Source organism: Ursus arctos, unplaced genomic scaffold, assembly GCF_023065955.2.
Source record: "Ursus arctos isolate Adak ecotype North America unplaced genomic scaffold, UrsArc2.0 scaffold_32, whole genome shotgun sequence".
NCBI classification, from domain to species: Eukaryota; Metazoa; Chordata; class Mammalia; order Carnivora; family Ursidae; genus Ursus; species Ursus arctos.
In genome coordinates, this window is record NW_026623008.1 from 2,887,031 (window position 1) to 2,901,682 (window position 14,652).

Sequence of the window (14,652 nt, forward strand, 5' to 3'; positions counted from 1 at the left end):
TTCTGAGAGGCGGTGACTCTGTCCCTGTGCTCCTCTGTCCTTGGGTGGCTTCAACAGCGCTTTGAGTGCACAGTGACTTTCGTCCATGCCAGCATCACGGTGGCAACAGAAACAAAGGTGGCGGCCTTCGGCGGGGGCTGTGAATGCCACGCCCGGGCGTTTGCTCTTGAGAATCCACGTTTCGGGGCCACGACATGAGGCAGGAGCGGGGTACCGCCGGGAGCCGCGCGTCAGGAGCTGGGCTGCGTAGTTCCCCGCGTAAGCGGGATGACGGGACCGCTGAGCACCTGGAGCCTGGCAGGAGCGCGTGCCGCCAGCGCCCCTCCTGTGGCTGAGTGCTTACCTCCTCCAGGCTTCCAGTTGTGTCGAGAGACTTCTTTCCAGAGAACACACAGCTGCTATTTTTGTGCTTCTCTTTCTTGTGCAAGGAAGAGCTGAGAGTAACAGCCCTCCCCCCAGGGCTGCCGAGCGCCGGCAGGAGACAGTCGTGCAACGTGCGGAGCCCGGTGCCTGGCGCAGAGCTGCCGCTCAGCCCGCGTGGGCTACCGTTCAGGTCACGGCGCCGTCCTTAATCCCCGTGCTCCCTTCTCTTTGGTCTGGATTTCCATAAATGCACGTTTGTGCCCTGACTTCACGGGATTGCGTGAGAACTTGCCCGTGACCGTCCGCCTGGCCTGATGGCCTGGCTGGGGGCAGCCGAGCTCCGGAAGGAGATGTGACACAGGGGCTGGGGACGGCTGTGTGCCCGTGCTCTGCCCAAGGCCCTGTTCTGAGGGGTCACCCAGCACCAGGCGCACGTGCGGCTTGCCTTCCCCACCGCCCTGTCCTGTATCTCTCGTTCCAAGAGCTGGTGGAGTCAGACTGAACTGGGTCCGAGGGAGGAATGGACTGTGTTCTTGGCTCTCAATTCTGGACGCCCCAGGGGAGCCTCTGAAAATATTACAGATGCTGGACTTCTCCCCCCGAAGATGCTGGTTAGTGGGTCCACAGTGGGGCCTGGGTCTCCACATTTTGTAACAACCCTCTCCCCAGCCAGGTGGTTCTCACTTGAGGCCCAGGCTGAGAACGTGTGCCGGCAGCTTGCAGAATCGACTCTGCCTTCCCAGGCCCTTCTGAGCAGCCTCGTTCTGAGCCAGCTTTGGTGTGGAGTTCTGGTTACCAGGCAGCAGGACTCTGGTCCCGCTGCTATTACTGTCTGGCTTGGCCAGCTCTGTTCTTTTGTCCAGAGGGATATGACTTGTCCCGGGGATGGGCCAGCTTGGGCTGGGGGCCCATCTAGACCTTTGTCCCCACCTGCAGAGGAAGCATGGGAGGTAGGGCACAGGGTACCGGACACGGTGTAGAGGGCCCTGGGGACCTGGCCGCGGCAGCAGGGCTGTGTGTCAGACTCACAGAAACCCTGCTCCCCACTCCTGGGGAGAGAACATTCCCACCCACGGTGCTACCCACCCACTGCTTGTCACCACTTCACTCCTTCGGAATGCTTGCGGGCACGTTGCCCAGGCAACCAGAACGCCAGCGCGTTGCTATCCTTCAGTCTCCTTCAGGCACCTGTGAAGGCTGTCGAGAATGTCCCCCGTGCCTCCGCGTCCTGCACACGCCCTGCTCCAGAGCTCCCAGGGAGAGCAGAAGGCCCCTCCGTACCACTGACGGCCTCGAGGGGAAGTGGGGGGTCATGGCCGATGCTTGTGTGTGCTTCCGGGGAGCCAAGCCTCAAGTATTCACCATGGAGGCCTGGGACACCCCGTGGTGTGGGGAAACTGAGGCACAGAGCGGGTATGGGCATCGCCCAAGCTAGCATGTTGCAATCCTAGGCTGGAAGCCAAGTAGCCGGGCCCGAGCCCCCTGTGTCTCCACCGTCTCTTGCTGCTTCTGGAGTGTGAGTGGGTGGGTCATCTCGGAGCCTTTCTCCTCTTGGGGTAAAGATGCTCCTTCCCCCGTCACCAGCCCCCAGGAGGAGCAAATGGAACGTGGGCAGTAGGGCTTCTTAACCTCAGCCCTGTGGACACTGGGGCTGATAAGTCATTGTGGGGGCCGTCCTGGGCCCTGTGGATGGTCTCAGCACTCCGGCCTCTCCCTAAATGCTGGTAGCCCCCTGAAGAGTGACAACAGAAATGTCTCCAGTATCTCTGGATGTCCACAGGGCTAAGATCACTCACCTTCCCAGGGCCCCGGCTGCTGCACCAGGTGGGCAGGGGCGTGGAGTGGCACCTGCCGAGGTCCAGGGCGCACCCCAGCACCTCCCCTCCTGCTGGAGCCACCGTGTGGATGGGCCGGGAGTCTACCCACCACCGCTGCAGCTATTGGAGGGTTTTTTGCTTTACTTTTCTTAGTATGTCCCTGGTCCCACAGCTCTCGGCTTGTCCAGGGCTCAAGTGCCCGAGTCCTAGACTCCAGGTCTGATGCCAGCTCACTGAGACTCCAAGCGGGCCCCCTCCTCTGTGGGTCTCATGCGGGCATCACACGGGTACCGAGGGTTTGGGATGGCATTGGTGTTTGGTGGCACGGGGCCCGTGGAGAACCGGCTTCGGCAGGAGACGGGTGTTACATTGTCCTGCCCACCACTTTTCACATAAGCCTGACCCGGAACCCTTTGCTAAGGCTGGTAAACCCGCTCAGGTCCCAAGAACCAGGGGGCTGAGAGTCCAGCTCTGGGGTGGGCTAGAGCCGAGGACCATCTTTGTCCCTTCCAGCCAGGACCTCCTGTGATTTGGGTGTGTTGGTGAAGGCCAGTGGGGTGGTTAGATGGACACACGTTGGGGACACACTCCGATTCCTCTCACCCTTGCCTTGCAATGACCTTGACCCTGGGAGGAGGCCACGTTAAACGCACCTACTCGGCAGGGCGCTGGCCCTCGGCTCCCCTAAGAAGGGCAGGACTCCCCATCACCGGTCCACCTAAGGTGGGACCTGGGAACCTGACCCAGGGGTGGGACCCGCTCCAGGGGGGAGGGTGATAAGAGACCCCAGAATCCCACTGCAGGCCCCCCTGCACTGGGGGAGGCGAGTACCCAGAAACCTCTTGCCATTCCAGAAGTTTCTGTGCCACTCAAATGAATGGTTCCTCCACGGCTCCTTCCCAGTGAATCAAATATTACGTCTGTGCCTGACATCCATGGGGCCGCTGAAGATGAAAGCCTTGTAGGCAGCCCAGAGCACCTTTCCTGAAAGACAGGGACGCTTTTGATCCTAGTAAGTCACGGGGTAAAGTGAGCCAGGGGTGGTTCAGACAGGACATTAATGACATCAGGCTGGGGAAAACATTCCAGTGAGTCACGGCTCCCTTTTTTTTTTCATTAGGAAAATTGAAAGAGCGACTGCCTTCCAGAAGGAAGTGTATGCGTGCTCCCTTCCCCAGCCGAGGCTGGGGTGTCCTGCTCCAAGTGGGGAGGGCGGGTCTCTGTGCCTGAAATCTAGCAGGAGACACTGCACTGTCCTGTTGGCATTCGGGGCACACGGGTGAAAGCCTCCCGAGCGTGTGAAGGGGAAAGAGGGGCCAGAGTGCTGGCCCCCTTCTGTGCAGGCCGGCATGTCAGACAGCATGGAGCGACGGGGGCGGGGGAGCCTCGGGTCTCCGCACCAGGCACCAGGGTCTCCCCTCCTACCTAAAGCCACGTTCCTCTGCCTGATGGAAACACGGTGACGAGGCCGTGCTCCTTCGTGGATGTCCCCACCAGGCCACCCCCAGAGGTGGGCCTCCGTTCACCAAAGCCCGGGGAGCCCCCACAGAGTCCACCTGCACCCCCTCAGCATGACCCCCATGTCCACCCGCTCTGTTGATGTGTTTGCTTCCATAAACTCTTTATTTCAGAATAGTTTTGAATTTACAGAAATTGAAAAGAAGAAAAAGCAGGTAGAAATCCTGTGTTCTCTGCTCCCAGAGGCCCCCACGTAAACATCTGACATCACCACCGTGTATTTGTGCTAACAAAGGGAAAACACCACTCCTGGCCATTTGTGAAATCCTGCACTTTATCCGGATTTCGCGAGGTTTTCCCGACTTCTTTTCTTCTCTGGGATCCCACTCAGGGCACCTCATGACATGGAAGCGTCACGTCTCCGTAGGCAACTCTTGCTGGTGACAGTTTTCAGACTGCTAACCTTGACAGTTTCGAGGAAGACCGGTCTGGGATTGCGTCGACTATCCCGCCATCGGGAATTCTCTGGTGGTTTTCTCACGGTTAGACGGGGTGATGGGTTTCGGGAGGAGGCACAGCGCCCTTCCCACCATGTCAGGAGCACCTGCCGTCATGACTCACCCCCGCGGCTGTGACCTTGACACTGGCCAAGGTCCTGCGCGCCAGGTGTCTCCACTGAAAAGTGACTTCCTTCCCCTTTCCATGTGCTAATTTTGGGAAGCAGGTCACTAAGCACAGCACACACTATTGGGGGACACCTGCTTTTCATAATTTCAAAGCTCACCCAATTCATCGCCGGAGGAAATGGGATGGGACATATCTGAGGGAGTCACCATCCCAAACAGGTGTGAGCCAACCTCTCCATCAAACAGAATCATGCACACTGTGGCTGGTGTCCCAGGCGAGCTGGTGGCAAGCCCTGGAGCGGACACTCAGGGGGCGGGGGTCCTCAGTGCTGTCTTACTGGGGGGGGGGGGGGGCTCATCTTTGCCAGAGACAACATCCCAGGGCTTGCCAGACCTGCAGCCCAGCCCAGAGTCCAACCGCCCTGGCCGTTCTTGCGCGTAGGGGTCAGCCGCTTACGGGAGGCCTGGCTGCGAGCCCCCGGGGAAAAGTGGGACCGTAAGTGGAAGACAAGTCTTTGTCTCCCTTAATTGACTGCGGTTTTCTTCTGTGAAGAAAATATACAGAAGGTAGCAAATTCGACCTCAATCCACTGAATCATATGAAAGTGTTCTTAAGAAAAAAAGATTTCAATAAAAATTTAAAAGGGGGAGAAGCAAGAAAGCTGTGAACCAGAAAATAAAGGGGACGGTGCCGCAGCCTTGACGTGGATGCGGCCGGGTGGAGGTGGGGGAGCGGGGACGCTGCCCTGCGCGGGCTGTGGGCCTTGCAGCTGGGCGCTCAGACGAGCCCGAGCCCTCGCGAGGACCGTGCATGAGCCTGAAAGATCTCATGCACCCTCTCTGCCCCGTGCCGGCAGCTCAGACGCTGGCTCCAGCCTGGGCACCCTCTCCTTCCTGCCCCCTGCCAGGGCCTACGCCCGCACCCAGAGCAGGACGTTATCCAGCCCACCCCAGACCGGTCTCTCCCGCCTTGAATACATCCACTGTTTGAGCTGTGATGTACGTTCCCTAAATTCAGCCCCCGCCCACAGCGTGCAGTTCAGTGGTTTTAATGTATTTACAAGGTTGTGCACCCATCAGCACTATCAGTTCCAGAACATACCTGTCCCCCCTAAGTCCTATAACCATTAGCAGTCACCTCTCCCAGCCCCTGGCAACCAGGAATCTGCTCTGTCTCTACGGATAGACCGATTCTGGGCGATGCGGACGACGTGTAGCCTGATGTGGTTGGCGGCTTCTAGCCCACACACGGTGTTCAAGCTCCATCCACATTGTTGTGTGTGTTGATGCTTCTTTTCCTTTTTAAGGCCAGAGAGTGTTTGCCTGCAGGGACAGATCGCATTTTCTTTATCCGTTCACCTAATGGACACGGGGGTGATTTCTGCTTTTCACTGTCATCAGTAATGCTGCTGTGGACATTTGTGGACACATTTTTGTGTGGACTTAGGTTTCTACCCAAGAGTGGAAATGCTGGGTCAGCCAGTAACGACGTCTTTGAGGAATTGCTGAGCTGTTTTGCATAGCGGAGACACCCTTCTACGTTCCCACCATGTCCTGTCTCCCCACATCCTTGCCAACACTTGCACTTGGCTTCATGCTTGTAGCCTTGCTCGTGGGTGTGAAGTGGGGGTGTGTTCCTAAGGGGCCTATGGATGCCCTTGAGGTTTGGGGAGGCTGACATGGGCTCTGCTGCCTGCACTGTGGCCTGGACACCTTGGTGTGCCCCGTGGCCACTCTGACGGCTAGCAGTGGGGCAGGCAGCCGCAGGGCCTCCCTCCTGCACCTGGGAGGGGTCCTCCACCCCCTTGGGAAATGGCTGACAGGGCCACGGCACCTTCCTGGGGCAAGAGGGCTGTGGGCACAACTGAGGCCTCCCAGCCCTGTGCTGGACAGAGTCAGAGGGAAGAGCATTCCTGGGTCTGGGTCGGCTGGAAGGATGGAGAGAGAGGTGGTGGCTGGATCCCCTGATGCCGGGACACAGCGTCATCCTGACAAGTGCCGTGTGTGTACCTTGGGAGTGTGAAGGTCTAGGGCCGGGACCCTCAACCCCGTAGAGAGACCACCGATCCCTGCAGGCCGCAGAGTCAGCCCCGGCCTCCCTATGGGAGGGGCTCTTTTGCCCCGACGCTGGCCCGGCGGTGAGGAGTCTCTGGCCTCTGTCCTGACTTGTCCCCTTGCCCTCCTCATATTCCCTCTCTGGACAAATCCATCCCTGTAAGAAGGAGGAAACCGGACTCGAAGAGAAACAAAGCAAGCTCTCCCCGCTCTTGCCATCGGTTGGTTTTTCTGCATAACAGCCGGGTGGCGTGGAAATGAGGGGTTTCTATGGTAACCAATTACAGCTCATGATTGGTGAAAAATGACAGAAATACCCTGTGTGTGAAGTTATGCTGGGGCCAGCAAGCCAGTGCAGGCTGAGGTGCCGCGGGTTTAATTTCCTGGGGCAATATTTCTCCCAGCACTGATGGCACACAGGTCCGCCTGTGGTTGCTCTTCGTTCAGCCTGAATGAGGGGCCAAGTGGTACCCAGTGGGCCTGGGAGTGCTTGCTGTGGCCCTGTGGGGCCTGGTGGGGCCTGCTGAGGTCTGCTAAGGGCCTAGCATTGCCTCGTGGGACCTTAGGGCCTGGTGTTTCCTGGTGGGACCTGGTGGGGCCTGGGGTTGCCTGGTGTTTCCTGGTGGGGCCTGGTGGGACCTTTGTGGGGCCTCATGGGGCCTGGTAGGACTTGGTGTTTTCTGGTGGGACCTGGTGGGGCCTGGGTTGCCTGGTGAGACCTTGTGGGGCTTCATGGGGCCTGGGGTTGCCTGGTGTTTCCTGATGGGACCTGGTGGGGCCTGGGGTTGCCTGGTGTTTCCTGGTGGGGCCTGATGGGGCCTTTGTGGGGCCTCATGGGGCCTGGTAGGACTTGGTGTTTTCTGGTGGGAACTGGTGGGGCCTGGGTTGCCTGGTGAGACCTTGTGGGGCCTCACAGGGCCTGGGGTTGCCTGGTGTTTCCTGGTGGGGCCTGGTGGGACCTTCGTTGTGTCTCATGGGGCCTGGTAGGACCTGGTGTTTTCTGGTGGGACCTGGTGGGGCCTGATGGGACCTGGTGGGGCCTTCTGGGCTGAGGCACGGCTCCTGCTTGACGTGTCCCACTTCCCTAGGGGCTGGACTCCCATGCAACATGCAGAGCAGTGGGAGAACCAGAGGGTCTACACCATCCATCTTCACTGAGCCACCTGTGGCCACAGAGGAGCTGTGCTTACTGTCCGCACGGGGATGTTTCACACTGACCCAAATTTCTGTGTGCGGTGACAGCGGCCCTGGTCCCTGCGTGGAGCTTGGCAGGCTGTGCAGAGAAATTGCACACCGGCAGAAACTCAGTGCGGAGGCATCAGCATAATGAGCGATTCCTAATTTCTGCAGCAAAGCACTTTCATTCTGATTAAAAAACTGGGCCCTTTTTATTTGGGGATTAGTCCTTTTCGGTAATTAGCGCTCATTAATACAAGTTTCTTCCTTTCCACATCCTGATGACAGGCAGGGAGCAGCACGTGCCTAAGTACCCGCCAGAGAGGAGGCGGCCCCGGGCACGTGGGGCTCCGCGCAGAATGGGGGGGGGGCTCACACACAGACACACTCACACACACTCACCGACGTGGACCCCACACTCAGCCACATCCGCACTTGCACATACATATGCATATGACAGGCACACAGACACCCCCCACGGACTTACACTCTTGCACACTCACTCACACACTCACCGACGTGGACCCCACACTCAGCCACATCCGCACTTGCACATACATGTGCCTATGTGACAGGCACACAGACACCCCCCATGGACTCACACTCTTGCACACTCACTCACACACTCACTGACGTGGATCCCACACTCAGCCACATCCGCACTTGCACATACATATGCCTATGTGACAGGCACACAGACCACCCCTCACGGACTCACACTCTTGCACACTCACACACTCACTGACGTGGACCCCACACTCAGCCACATCCGCACAGACACACACATGCATAAGTGACAGACGGGCATATGCATCACCTCACAACAGACTCGAACTCTTTCACACTCACACATACGCACCGACATGCAGACCCTACACTCAGCCACAGACACACATACGTGTATATGACAGATGGGCACACAGACGACCTCACAACAGACTCACACTCTTGCACACTCACTGATGCACACATGTGTGCGCCGACGTGCGGGCCCCACACTCAGCCACACCCACACATGCACGCGCACATGTGACAGACGGGCACACTGATACCTCCCATGGACTCGTGCTCTTACACACTTGCTGACACACTCACACCCACTTGTACATTTGGTCCTTCATAGGCACCAACGTGCTGTCACACATCGGCAGTCACACGTGCAGACACGCAGTCCTGAGACACACTCCCGTGCACGCGTGCACACATGACTCACTCACACACCACACGCTGCTCACTCACTGATTTATTCCCTTTTAAAGTCACGCGGAACCTCATGAAGAAAAACTGCCAAGCCTTTTTTCCTCCGGGGCTGGTCTGGAGCAGCTTTCCAGGCTGGCGGCTCCGCGCACCGAACGCCCTCGCCCGCCCCCACCCGCAGCACTCACTAACATTCTGGATCCGTGTCAATTTTCAGACGTGACGCCGGTGACGCGTCCCGACTTTGAATGGCGCCTGTTCCCTGTCCTGAGTTACCTAAGCTGGTGGGAGAGGGGGCATGGGCCCCGGGGCCCCCAAGCCCTCCCCGCGGCTGTCCGCTGTGCTCTGACCGCTCACGTGATGCTCCGTGCACCCCCAGCCCCGGCGTCCCCTTCCCTGGGCCATGTGGGGTTTGCCCTTCCTCCAGCCATGCCTGGAGCAGAGGAGGCGGATGGTGGGGTTTCAAAGGGCGCCTGCGCTGAAGATAAATAGGGGAAGCCGAAATGTCCACAGAACAGCACTGGGGCTGAGTTGGCGCATCGATAAACTTCCAGCTTATCCACAGCAGATCTCATTTTCCTGAACCAAATCCAGAGGAAGCCAAAAATAAGAAGCTTTCCTAGCGTACAGCGTCCGAGGCCGAGCCTGCTCTGAGATACGCACGTTGGCCCGAGAAGGGGGGCGGTGGGGCTTGCGGACCCCAGCATGGGGCGGGGGCTCAGTCGATGCCTGGTCTTTGTGCCCCCTGTGAAGTCCGGCGGGCTCAGCCACACAGAGAGTGGAAGCCCCGTCCCTCTGGGCCGCAGGAAGGGGAGGTTGTGTGCTCCGAAACACCCACCTTGGTCCGTAACTTCGTGACACAGAGGAAGGTGCTCAGCCCTGGACCCGGGGGGAGCCCGAGCCCCCAGCTCTGCCATTCCCTTACCTCACGTCCGCTCCATGTCTCCGTTTCACTCTGGGCAGAGGCCCCATGGGGAACAGAAGGTGTTTGAGATCATCTTGTCGGCTGAGTTGGGGGTTCTGAGCCTCGGTTTCCCTCCCGTGTCATGTCAACCAGCCATGTGCGTTGCACGCTCCTGGGAAGAGCGGTGCGGTGCAGGCGGGGAGCCGGCTCCCGGGAGCAGGTGCGTGGGGACGGTGCCTCTAAGATGCTATGCAGAGCTGGCGCTCAGGCAAGGCTGTGAGGTCGGCTGACGGAGGGTTTCGGGTTCCCTTGTGAAGTTAGGATTAGAGCTCGCTCCCAGAAGAGCGCGTCCGTGTCACGGCGGGGTGGAGGGACAGCCGCAGAGCCGCCAGAGCCCCCAGCTGACACTGCTCTCTCTTTTCCACGCAGTTCCATGTCCATCCGCTGGCCGGGCTGCTCCCTAGGAAGCCATGCTTGGATACTTATAGCCATGTTTCAGCTCGCCATGGATCTGCCCTCGTGTGAGTCCCTGGGCCCGGGCCCCGACTTCCGGCTCCTGCCCCGGCCGCCGCAGCGGCCGCCCCGGCTGTGGAGCTTGAAGAGCGGACAGGCGGCGCGCATCCCCGTGCCTGTGTGGAGCCCGCGCCCGGCCCGCGTGGAGCGCAGCCACGGGCAGGTGCCGAGCCCGCGCGCCAAACGGGCGCACAGACCCAGGGACCAGGTGGCCGCCCTGGTGCCCAGAGGGGGGCTCGCCAAGCCCCCGGCCGCTGCCAAATCCAGCCCTTCCCTTGGCTCCTCCTCCTCGGCCCCGTCAGCCACCGCGGGCAGCGGGGCCACCACGGACCAGCAGGCCCTCCTGGGGCGGGGGAAGAGACACCTGCAGGGGGCCGGCTTCCACGGCTTTGATTTCCGGGGCAGCAGGCCCACGACAGAGACAGAGTTCATCGCCTGGGGGCCCACGGGGGAGGAGGAGGCCCCGGAATCCAACACATTTCCAGGGCTTTATGGCCCCACCACGGCCTCCATCTCACAGACACGGAAGACAACTGTGGCCACCGCCACCACCACCGCCACAGCCCTCACAGCCACCTCCACGACGCTGCAGACTAAGGGGGTCACGGAGCCCCTGGGCCCCAGGAATAGGATCCCGGTTGGGGTTAGCACAACGGAGCCTTCCACCAGTCCCAGCAAAGACAATGGCGAAGACGTCAAGCCCCCACGGATTCTGGGGGAGACCTCAGGTACAGCCACCTCTTTTCTGGTTGGGGTTCGGTGGGGGTAGGAGGACACCCTGGGGGTGTGGCTTTCGAAGGATGCCGCGCTGTGCTTGCTGACGGTGCTTGGCGGGACTCCCCATTTCTCAGCGGCAGAAACTACAGCAATGGCGAGTGCTGACCGTTGGGTGGCGGCCTTGGGGACGGAGGGGGCATGTGTGTCCGTGGACTTTCGTGTCCTGGCAAATGTGGGCTGTGCTCTAGCCAAGCCCTTCTGGCTGGTAGAAGGGAGATGGGACAGGGTCTCTCCTTAGGGGTGGCCTACAAGGGGACGCTGTGCCCTCCTTGCCTGTGTCATGGGCATCCGGACCCCGCAGGGCACAGAGACACATCTTCCCGAATGGTAGAACCTTGACTTCTGGGCCAGCCTGGGAACAAGATGCGGATGGGCCTGCTGGTGGAATTAGGGCCCGTGTGGAGTCTCCAGACCTCCAAGGTCGTGGTCCCGTGGAGAGGCGACTGCCACACTGGCCCAGGATAGGGATCGCTTGAAGCAGCAGAAAAGGTTGAGGTCGGGTGTGAGGAAGAGCTCCCGTGGTGTTCGCTGAGGTTCTGCAAACTGACTCGGGTCGGGGCGTGTCTTCCCGGGGGACGGTGTCGCAGGTGTTTGGAGGACGGGGGTCAGAGCACACGGCTCTGGTTCCTCTGCTGTGACTCTGGGTGCATATGGACAGTCACCATTTCTTGGCCTCAAAGTAGTTCCTGCCACATAGTCTTGTTTTTCTTTCTTCTCCCCCACCTCCTCTTCTGGTTGCTTCCAGACGAGCAGCCCTTGAAACTCTCCCAGGCCACAGGCACGTCCCCAGCTTCGCGGCCGGCTGAGGGAGCGCGTAGAGTCCGGGACGCCTGTGCCCCAGCCCGCCTCTGGCTCCCTTTGCCTCTGTGGACAGGCCACGACCCCACGCCCCACCGCAACCAGGATGTTCACAGATCAGATGTGGGCAGGCACATCCCGGACGAGCAGCAGTACTGGCTAGCTCTTAGAACAGGATGCGAATTCCAGGCTGTTGGCACGGGTGGGGGGGGGGGGGGGTGTGCCGCGTGGCCTCCTCCGCCCCCTGTCTGCTTGCTTCTGCATGTCCTAAGGCCTCGGGCCCCACAAGCCCCGTGCAGGCCCTCTTCCGGACCCCGGACAGAAAAGAGCTGCTTCTCGGGGTGTGTTGGCGATATGGGCGCTGCGGTCTTCCTGCAGCCTGCGTCCGCGCTCCCCTGCGTCTGGCCGCAGTCGGGAGCTGGATAGGTTTTCACAGAGTGGGTGGCTTTTGTTCCGTGACCTACTTCTTCCTTCACCTGGGCAAGAGAACTGCAGTTTTTATATTCTGAGCAATTCTTCCCTAGAGAGCGGCATAGCTATGAAAGCAAACCCAAGTCTATCTCAAAGCCCGGGGCCGGGGCCAGGCCCAGGGACGGAGGCTGCGAGCTTGGAGCACAGCGGGAGAAGGTCCGCAGGCGGTCGCGGGCCTTCTCCCGGGCAGCCTTTGTCCGGGACCCGGGCACACACAGCCTGCAGTTCGCCGCGTCTGTGCCAGGGGCCCAAAAGCACTTTACGGAAGCCTTTGCTTTTACCTCAATAAAGCCACAAGCCACCATCATAATAGGATTTAGTGCTGCGTTCCCTTCCTGTCGTCCCCTCTACACACGTCACTTACTATATAGGCACGGACGAGAAAACAAGTTCCCACTTACTCCGAATTACATTTGTTGTTGCTGAAGTTAAATGCTCGGGACGGCGTGAGAAGGCTCAGCACGTTAATTCGCGGCACGTTGGACGCTGGTAATCCAACTCGACAGATGCTTATCTTGGACAAGACTTACAGTTCTGCATAATGTAATCTGGAGCTAGATTAATTTGTTTAGCAAAACAAATTTAAAGGGGGGGGGGGATATGTGTGTTTGCTTTTAGTGCAGAGAAATGTTAATTCTGGGAAGTGATGCTGGATGCTGAGAAGGGATGCCAGCAGCCTTCAGTGTCCAGGCCAAGGCAGGGCAAGACAGGAAGGGCTGAGGTGACGTCTCTAACTGGGTCCGTCACAGCTCAGCTGATTCCACAAAAGTGGCCCAAGCCACCAAGAGCCCTGGTGGGAGCCCCATGAAATCCCCTTTTCCTGGCGGTCACCACACAGAGACCTGGGCTCCTGAATCTCTGTGGAGCACGACTTCTGCTCACCCATCTCAGACGGAAGTAAGGCTGCAAGAGTGGTCTTGGGGACCCCAGAGTGGGGGTCCAGGAGGCTGTCAGGCCTGTCATATGTACTTGCAAGCCGCAGACCACCTGTGAATCTGGGCTCTGCTGCTGTGTGACCCTGGGGAAGTTCTCTTCTCTCTTGGCTTCGTTTCCTTCACCAGGAAAATTAAAGCTTAGAAATATCTCTTCCAAATGGTTGTCGTGAGGATTCGGTGGAACACCACCAAGCCTGAACTAAGAACCCTGTGTACATGCCAGGTGCGTCCACACCCAGCAAGAAGGACTCCAAGGAGAAGCTTGCAGGTGTCAGGGGCCAACAAGCCACCAGGGAGATGGGGACTCTTCTCATCTGAGACGCACCCAGCTCTGCCCACTCACTGCTGAGGGTACCCCAAAGGACAGAATTAAGGTTTGGGAAAGTGACAGGAAGAATTTGTTAAGTCAGTTCTGTTGTCCAAAGAGATGTCTTTGGAATCGTGTTTGGGGAGTTGTGAGTTTTTGTTTTTGCTTCTGTAGAGAGGTGTTTGGAAGGGGAAAGTTACATTTGCCCATCTGCCCGGAGCACAGATACCAGTGGGCATAGAAAAGCGGATGGCTGGAGATTTGGGGTACTCTGAAATCCCTCAGGAGCTAATAGTATATGGAATAGCTGCTGGAATCGCCAGTGGCTCTCCCGGAGACCACCCTGTGAGTGAAGTCATTGGGAAGTCTTTTTTTTTTTTTTAAAGATTTTATTTATTTATTTGACAGGATAGAGACAGCCAGCGAGAGAGGGAACACAAGCAGGGGGAGTGGGAGAGGAAGAAGCAGGCTCATAGCGGAAGAGCCTGATGTGGGGCTCGATCCCATAACACCGGGATCACGCCCTGAGCCGAAGGCAGACGCTTAACCGCTGTGCCACCCAGGCGCCCCGGGAAGTCTTTCCTAGTTTTAGTGTAGTGGGTTAAGAGTGTCTGCCTTCAAATTCCTGGTTTCATCTTGTATTAGCTGTGTGAACTTGGGCAACTTGCTTATCTTCTCTGTGCCTCGGTGGGAATTACATAATTAACCACCCTATAATGTTGCAAAAATTAAGTGAGATAGTATATGCCAGGGGGTCAGTGCCTGGAATATAACAGCCGGTCATTACATGTTTGCTTCTGTTAATATGGTGATGATGGTGGTGATGGTGATTATGATGGTGGTGACGATGGCGATGATGGTGATTATGCTGGTGGTGATGATGGTGATGATAATGGTGGTGATGATGATGGTAGTGATGGTGATTATGATAGTGATGGTGGTGATGGTGATGATGACAATGGTGATGAAGTTGGTGATGATGATGATGGTGGTGATGATGGTGGTGATGATAGTGATGGTGATGATGGTGATGATGGTGATTATGCTGGTGGTAGTAATGGTGGTGATGATGGTGATGATGGTGGTGATGATGATGATGGTGGTGATGGTGATGATGGTGATGATGACAATGGTGATGAAGTTGGTGATCATGGTGATGGTGGTGATGATGGTGGGTGATGATGCTGATACTTATGGTGATGTGATGATACTGGTGATGAGGGTCTTGATGGTGATGATAATGGTGGTGATGATG

General features: G+C 58.2%; 1 protein-coding gene across 1 annotated transcript in view; it reads left to right on the forward strand.

Moving 5' to 3' along the window:
- Positions 1 to 14,652, forward strand: part of AJAP1 (adherens junctions associated protein 1) — a 112,277-nt gene that overhangs the window by 46,117 nt on the left and 51,508 nt on the right. The window contains exon 2 of the mRNA XM_026519988.4: positions 10,026 to 10,837. Coding sequence (XP_026375773.1) covers positions 10,026 to 10,837 — 812 coding nt within the window. The remainder of the gene's footprint in view (positions 1 to 10,025; positions 10,838 to 14,652) is intronic.